Below are 8910 nucleotides of genomic sequence, written 5' to 3'. Positions count from 1 at the left end.
GCAATCAGGCAGGCCTTTGCACTACATAGTTGAAGGTAAATCTAAAGGAAATCTAACAACAAAAGTTGTATAATGTGTATCCAGCTTTAGACTTGTCGCACTGATTGTGAACAATACTGGAGGCCATGGCTACCGGATGGAGGTAAGTATGTACCGTATCTGTGGAGGGAGAAGGTGGATTAGGTTAGTTCAAGCAAAGAGGCAAAAAGGAATAAATGAACTTTATCTTTAAGTGCACGTACCATTCAAACTGACTTAAGACATCCTAAGTGCATCAGAACAACGACTTCCAGTTTGTTTTTTTCATTGCAAAGCAGTTACTTTAGAAAAGCATGCCTTCTGCCAGCAGCTGCAGTGTGTGAGTGCCAGTTCACACTAGTGCGATGTGAGAACCCTGCGAATCCAGTGCGGGTTCCTGAATCACACAGTGATTCACACTAATGCCCCGTACACACGGTCGGACTTTGTTCGGACATTCCGACAACAAAATCCTAGGATTTTTTCCGACGGATGTTGGCTCAAACTTGTCTTACATACACACGGTCACACAAAGTTGTCGGAAAATCCGATCGCTTTAAACGTGGTGACGTAAAACATGTACGTCGGGACTATAAACGGGGCAGTGGCCAATAGCTTTCATCTCTTTATTTATTCTGAGCATGCGAGGCACTTTGTCCGTCGGATTTGTGTACACATGATCGGAATTTCCGACAACGGATTTTGTTGTCGGAAAATTTTATCTCCTGCTCTCCAACTTTGTGTGTCGGAAAATCCGATGGAAAATGTCCGATGGAGCCCACACACGGTCGGAATTTCCGACAACACGCTCCGATCGGACATTTTCCATCGGAAAATCCGACCGTGTGTACGGGGCATAAGATCTGCAAAACTCTGTGGGTGTCAATGTAAAGTTAACGACACCCCCAGATAGGTCAGCAGATCGCAGTGCGAACTGTGAAATGGTGCAGGAATCGGATCGCATAAGAGTGAAAACTCATGCGATCTGATTCCAGCGTGGACCAAAAAAGGGTCCTGTGCCATTTTGGTGTGAATGTGGTGCGATTTCAGCCATACAGTTTGTATGGCTGAAAACGCATCGCACAGACATCGCATGTGATCTGAATAGCAATGAGGTGCGAATCACATGCGATGTCTAGTGTGAACCGGGCCTGACCCTTGCTCTCTGTGGGGAAGCAGTGGTCTCTCTGCAGAGGTCTGACTTATCCCCTGCTGGATCAGAGTTCTTCAATTAGCGGGAAGCATGAGCTTTGCTGATTGCAGTGCTAAACGTCTGACGCAGAAAGAGGCGTTTGGACCTCTGCAGAGAGACCACTGCTTCCTCACAGAGAGCAAGGGTCCTACTCTGCAGATCCTCTGGCAGGGGACAGGCCTTTCTGCTCAGGCTGTGGCTGCTTTAGAAAGAGCATGAAATGTAGGCTCTTGTTTTAATGCATCTAGAGCAGTGGTTCTCAACCTGGGGGTCGAATGATGAGTTGCCAGGGGTCACCGAATCCTGGGATGTTCCATTCCCCCCACCAAGGAGTAAGAGAAGGAATAAAAATAGAGAATACGTGGAAGAGAGGGGAAAAGAGGGAGAGGAACATAGAAAAAGAGAGAGAAAGAATAAGAGAAAGAACAAGAAATACGGCCAGAGAGAGGGATGGGGGCCAAAGAAATTAGGATAGAGAGGGATAAAAGGGAAAGAAAGGAGTACAAGGAGAGAGTGGTACATCCTAAAATTTACCATAAGGGATTTTAATACTGTACGAGTGGAAGGGACTCAGGGAGCACTAAATGTCCATGGGTTAGGGGTGCAAATTACTTGCCTTGCCTTGGGTGCTGAGAACCCACGCTATGAAAATAAATTTTACTGTAGGGGTCCCCACAACTTGGGAAATGTTATCAAGGGGCCACAGCACTAGAAGGTTGACAACCACTGATCTAGAGTGTATTTAAGGGCTTGTTTAGACATGCTGTGAAATTTTAGATACCACAGAAGCCCAGTAACATACCTATTGAGTTATGACGCGTACACACGAGCGGACTTTTCGACCGGACTGTTCCGACAGACCGAATCCGTCAGACAATCCGACCGTGTGTGGGCTCCATTGGACCTGCAGCAGAGTTTTTCGGTCGAAAATATGACGGACTTTAGATTTGGAACATGTTTCAAATCTTTCCGACGGACTCGAGTCCGGTCGAAAAATCAGCTCGTCTGTATGCTAGTCCGATGGACAAAAACTGATGCTAGGGCAGCTATTGGCTACCAACTTCCTTATTTTAATCTGGTGTACGTCATCACGTACGAATCCATCAGACTTTGGTGTGAACGTGTATAGGCAAGCCTGTTCGTTCGCAAGTCTGTCAGAAGTCCGTCAAAAGTCTGTTAAAAGTTCGTCGGAAAGACTGTCGGACTTTTGTTGCCGATAAGTCCGCCCGTGTGTACGCGGCATTAGGCCTGATTCACACCGATGCAGGCTGCAATTTCCATGTTGCAGGTGCATTTTGTGTTTTTTCAATACACATTTTTCATCCATTAAAGTCTATGGAACCAAAAACAAGAAAAAAATCCCTGACCCTTTCTATAAAATGCACAGATGTGAACTACATCCATAGGAAACCATGTTAAATGGACTGTAGTGTGTTTATACAAAACTGAAATCGCACTAAAAAATACCTAGGTGTGACCCAGGCCCTAATATGTGTTGTTGATGCATTGTGCACAAGTTTTTAAAGCGTCTGCGTTAAATGATGCTTTCCAAACGCCTCCTCTGTATTGGTTTTCTGTTCTATGGATTCTTGTACTATCATCTTGGCTAGTAACCTTTTCCCAAACGCATCACAAACGTGCTGCAGAACACCATAGGGTTGTTTGTCAGATTCCGTGCGTTGCGTTTACATTGACCTAAATGGAAGGGTTTGGGGATCGGTAAAGCCAGCTGAATGCTACATGTTGGGTACATTTCAGTGCATTGCAAACACAACCATGTAAACAACGCCGTCCGCTGCGACGCACGTTATTGACACAAAGCAAGCGTTTGCAGAGCTTTAAAAACGCAGATGAAACGCCTGCTTTTAATGCTCGTGTAAACTTAGCCCGACAGTTTTTTTATTTATTTATTTTTTTGCAGAGTTCAGGTGTACTTTAAAATACCGCAAACTACAAATGTGATACTGAAGGGTTATGCTGGGACTTCTAGTCCCTTTACAACGTCTGAGCTTATCTAACTCTGATGCGCTTCTCACCTCGCCTGCTCTTCTCTCTTTGGCGCACTAGATGGCGCTGCCTCCACCCAGCAGACACAACCTGCCCCAGACATGGATTTGCGCCGTTGCCATGTAACGACGTTGGCGTCGTCTCCAAGGGGAAGAAGCGGTGAGGAGTCAGACGAGGGGAGGAGGCTGCGGTCACATATCACTGTACACGACACTTCCGGTCGGCTGGTGGAGGAGGAGTGACGGGGACACGAGCAGGAGGGATTGCGAGCCGGCTAGCAATGAGCGGCAGTGCTTTAAATCAGAGGAGGAGATAAGACGAGACTAGTTCAGTGTCCGCCCGGCAGACATGGAGCTACAGGTGAGAACTCCTCTATAGTGTGAGGTGGGGGATGGAAGATCTTCTCCATAAAGGGGGGGGGGACAAGTTTTCTGAGAGCTCAGCCCTTTAATTACTACTTACCCAGACAATGGGCCTTATTAACTGATAAGAGTGATGACCATACACACTTCAATTCTTCTCATATGCGATCCAATCGATCAAACCAGAAATAGAATAACCAGAACTTCCTCCCTCATTAATTGACATTGGAGTTGATTAATCAGTGTGGAAAATGATCGATCGTTCTGTATTAATCAGCAGCAGCGAGATGATTTGGTTATATATTCTATTGTATTCCGATCAGTCGGATGATGAGGTTGTCTGCTAGAAACCGAGATAACTTGCTGGTCATATCTTCCTACTATCCATCAAATTCCACCTCCCTATGTGTGGAATATCCATCAACTGTGTTGTAGACAGTCCCTATTAGGAGCGATCGATCGGAAAAGAAATTGATAAGTTATCGGAGGATGTAAGACCAATATACATCTATTATACAATCTCCCTGAAATCTACTGACACCTATGTATTGTGTAGGTAGAGCTTCTATATATCATTACATTGACTTGTCACCATAAACTTAAAATTGGCCATAGATTGAGGTGTGTTTTTTATTTGATTGGACAGCGAGCTGATTTAAAAACAAATGGATTCCTCCACCACACAATTCAGATGGATGTAGGAATCTTCCCCGCTTTATTGTATTCTGACAGCGGGACTCCTCCGTCACAATACACTGATCATGGCTGCTGCTGATTGAATAAAAAATATACAAGCGTTCCCGTTCAAGAGAGGCCGATCATTAGATTGACTTCTCTCTGTTTTGGGAATGGCCATAGATGAGTCGTAATTCGGCCAGATCCTGCTGCAGCGGACACATATTGATCCATCTATGGCCAGCTTTACAACCATTGTACAATCTGCTCAATCTATGCAATCAAGGTGTCCAATCTAGTACTGCCAGTGTTCATTTTGACATCAAATTTAGTTTTAGTCCATAGTCTTTTAAATAAAATTGGCGTTTAGTCGTGTTTTAGTCATATTTTAGTCAACTAAAATGGTGTTGCGCATGGGTTCACACTAGATGCAAAGCATATTGACAGCAGATGCGGCACTGCATCTAAATCCCAACCCGTCCATGCGAACCGATTGCGGCGTGGTATGTTAAGTTACCGACCATCCGCAATCAATTTGCAAAATGCGGCATGATTTGCAGAATCGGACTGCACGGGTGTGAACACCCATGGGATCCAATTCTGGTGCGGACAGAAAAACGGTCCTGCAACAGTTTGCTTCAGATGCGCTGCGATTTGAGCCATACAAATCCATGGCTCAAATTGCACCCCAGAGACTCCGCATGTAATTTGCACAGGAATGTGCTGCGATTCGTGTGCGAATTACATCCTACACTGCATCAGTGTGAACCCGGGCTAAAGTAGAACTATAAGCAAAACTTCTTTTTTTTTTTTTTTTTTTTCATTTTGGGTAGAGCAAGGGAGGGTTATAACCCCTGTCATTTTTTTTTCCTCCACCTGTGTCCCATTGGGGAAATTTTCCTTCACTTCCTGTCCCATAGCCAAACAGGAAGTGAGAGGAAATCCCTGCAAATTAAGGGAATTCTTTGGGACAACCCAAAATTTGGGATTTTTTTTTTTTTACTTTCAATGATAAACAGGACAAATGGAGAGGATGAATCTTCCTACTGGGAGCACAGACAGCAATAAAAACAGACAGGGGTTCTAATCCCTCTCCACTCAATTCAGAACTCAAAAAAAAAAGTTTTACCTTTTTAGTTATACTTTAATTTTATTGATGAAACTAACACTGAGTACTGTATAGTTGTTGGTAGATCTAAAGGAGATTGTGCAATGAGACTGTAACCTGTATGGCCAGTTTTAAATGTGTGTGCGTTTTCTGATAGAGATTCAGGTCACGCATATCTAATGCAAGTTGCTTTTTTTTTTAATCCATAAACATTATTGTGTAGTGCCATGGCTTACATTGCACAATTTTTCCTATGATTTAAAGGGGTTGTAAAGGCAGAAGGTTTTTTTTTAATCTTGCAGCATTCTACGCAGTTAGATAAAAAGCCTTCTGTGTGCAGCAGCCCCCCTAACGTTTACCTGACATCCCTCTCTGTCCAACAATGTCCAGGAGTCCCTCGGCCGTCCGAGATTCTCCTTCCTGATTGGCTGAGACACAGCATAGGCGCCATTGGCTCCCGCTGCTGCTCAAAGTCAGCTAGCCAATCAGTGGAGAGAGGGGGCCGGGTCTGGGCTCCGCGTCTGAATGGACACAGGGAGCTGTGACTCGGCTCCGGTGCCCCCATAGCAAGCTGCTTGCTGTGGGGGCACTGAACAAGAGGTAGGGGCCGGGAGCTCCAGCCAGGGACCCGAGAAGAGGAGGAGCCAGGCTGCTCTGTGCAAATCCACTGCACAGAGGAGGTAAGTATAACATGTTTATTATTTTTATAGAAAAAAAAAACCCAAGACTTTACAATCACTTTAAGCAGAACTCCAATGTGGTGTTCTTGCCCTTATACCCCGATCTCCATGTTGCTGGTTTAGTGACATTGCAGGAGCTGCTTCTTTCTCTGTGGTGGTGACTGGGGGACGGGCATTCCTCCTAGACTGAGCGACAGTTGTGTATTGATACATGAGCACCATTCAGTCCTTGAGTACTGGAAGCCCAGCCTGCTTAATGACGCACTCCCATGGTGCATTGTGTGTGAATGGCTGACTGTGCTTGCAGGAAAAGGGCAGAATGATGTGACTGTCATCCTGCCCAAAGAGAACCGGTGGTGGTGGTCTGAGGAAGAAGCTGGGGACAGCGATGGAGTGTGAAGAGGGTAAGTAAGAATTGGCATCTTTTTAATAGGAGGAGGGGGTCACTTAATCATAACAAGTTTGGTGCCCTACTTTAATCACTGAACAGTGTATGCAATGTAAAGCTGACCATACATTACATGGAAAAGGGATTGCCGCTCCAAAAGCTCCGGAGCTTTTAGGAAATGCCCATCTTATGATGAAGTCTCAGGTGCTGGCTCTGCACAAACTTGGGAGAAGAAAAGGAATCCTGGCCGGCCGCATGCCGCTGAAGGCATCTTTATTGTTGCAATAAAATCCAGTACTTCAAGGCTATGAGTAAGCACCATGGTCTTGTGTGAAACGCGTTAGCTGCCTGTCCTTGTCCCTTTTGTATATGAAGTTACTGTATTGGATTTTATTGCAACAATAAAGATGCCTTCAGCTGTGTGCGGCCGTCCAGGATTCCTTTTCTTTTCCCATACATTACATGCATCGAAATTTGGCCAGTTCAGCAGGGGCTGGCTGAATTTCAGTCCATGTATGACTCCTGTGGTTGAACAGAAGTAAATCTATCGATGACTTCTGTCCACCTGCCCTGTTGGAAAATTTCCTTTTGATCAGTGCTGCAGGCTTTAGACTGCAGTGCTGATCTGTGTATTCCGATGAAGGGGGTAGACTATCCACTGTTAGAATACAATGACACAACTGGGAGGATTCCCCCCATCCACATCAAATATGTGCATGGGGAATCGGGTCAGTTTTTTTCATTCAATCTACAAAATTGATCAAAAAAACGGACTTGACTATGGCCAGCCTAAGCCATGCTACTGGTTCAGTACAGGTGATTGAATAGAAAAGACATTAGTGGAGTGTAATCTGAATTATTGTGTGGTGAGAGAAGAGACAAATCCTGTTGGAAAAGGAAGTAAGGTCACCAGTATGGATGAGCTTAGGTGTGTTTGAATCCTAGTCCGAACCTACCGGAGTGAGGCAACCAGGAACGTGTACTGGGCAAATCATCTACAAATGGGGCATTCTGCACCCGCATGTATACAATGGGCAGGCAAATATGCTACTGCACGGCAGGGAATGCCTCGGCCATTTATGATTGACCTAGTACAATGAACGATTCCTGGAAGGCTCACACAGAGGGGTTTGGGTAAGTACCTGGACACGCCTGAGTGCATCCCTGGTCACCAGCACTTCGTTGTAGGTCTGGGCAACCACAGCTGGTGAGTGCAATCCAGCTTCTACCTGGAGATATATCAACCCTGGTGGACTTTATTCATGGTATTTAATTCTACAATCTCCTGTAAATCTATCAATACATATGTGCCCTGCTGAGTAAAATGTTTAGGAAGGTCTTTGTTCCAGTTTTTGTAAAATGAGCGATCTTGTCGGTGTTCACTAGGAAAGCGGAGGAAGTTCTCGGTTGGTCCAATGTCTGTACCTGTAGGGTATTGCTCCTTTACAGCTCCCTAGCTGCAATGGACTGTGGGAGTTTGGGGCCGTCAGATTGGAAGCATGAATAGGGGTTGCACAGAACAATGTTGTACACCTAATATGAAGCCAGCGGGCTGAAAAACACAAACAGCTTCCTCCATCTACACAGAGTTGCTGGATGGAGGAATCCCCCCCACTGGGCCATTGTATTCTGACTGCGGCACTGACCACTGTCAGAATATGCTGATCAGCAGCTGCTTGGCTGCAGACGCTGATCGATCATTTTCAAACCTGTTGAGTTGGGGAGCCCACATACTGATTGAAATTCAGCCAGTCCCTGCTGCTGGATCTACTCAATTTCCGTGTATGGAAAGCTTAAAGCATCTCAGAGCGATGCAAGGGGTTTTGAAAGCTGTAAATGGCCCTAAAGGAGATTGTGAAGAAATTGCAGCGTCCGATCGCTCTGCCCATCCTTCCTAGTATTATTGAAGTGCTGGGACCTGCTGTGCTTCTTCCTCAATGTGTGGAGGCAACATGTGTGCAGTGTAAGCTTCGCTCACTTTAGCTCTTTGACAACAATCAAAGCATTCTTCATTATTATTTATATTTAATTCTTTTATTATAGTATTTAAAAAATAAAAATAAATTAATATTATTATTATTTTATTTAAATCTGTATGCCACTTTAGACATTTGAATCTGGTGCTGTCTGTCACAGCCGTTGTATCCCTTGGCGATGTACTGTCTTTGTATGACTACAGACATATATCCTGCCAAGAAAAGTAGTATGTCAGTGATCTGCCTGCATTTTTTTTTACTTTTTTCCTCTAGCCTGCTTTTACAGCACCTGACACATGTTCTGTAAAGAGACCTTGTCAGGAACTTCACCCAAAAGGGGAAGTTGCACTTATTAACATACTCTGCCCCCCCCCCTTCCACTGCCACATTTGGCCCTTTTTTTGGCGGGGGGGGGTTAGTCAGTACCTGGTTTTGACAGGTACACGCTCCCACTTCTGGGAAGTAGTAGGAATCCAGCTGTGACGCCTCAATGCTTCACTGCCG

The 8910-nt window shown here is 45.1% G+C and overlaps 1 protein-coding gene across 1 annotated transcript in view; it reads left to right on the top strand.

Moving 5' to 3' along the window:
• Positions 1–3405: 3405 nt before the first annotated feature.
• The window catches only part of SGPL1 (sphingosine-1-phosphate lyase 1), a gene marked incomplete in the record, with an annotated part of 82315 nt that continues 76810 nt past the window's right edge, over positions 3406–8910 (top strand). The window contains 1 exon segment of the mRNA XM_073596707.1: positions 3406–3577. Coding sequence (XP_073452808.1) covers positions 3566–3577 — 12 coding nt within the window.

The sequence above is a fragment of the Aquarana catesbeiana genome, linkage group LG08 (assembly GCF_042186555.1).
Source record: "Aquarana catesbeiana isolate 2022-GZ linkage group LG08, ASM4218655v1, whole genome shotgun sequence".
In the NCBI taxonomy this organism is placed as follows: domain Eukaryota; kingdom Metazoa; phylum Chordata; class Amphibia; order Anura; family Ranidae; genus Aquarana; species Aquarana catesbeiana.
Note: the sequence above shows the minus strand (reverse complement) of the source record. Positions and strands in the feature narration are given on the sequence as shown.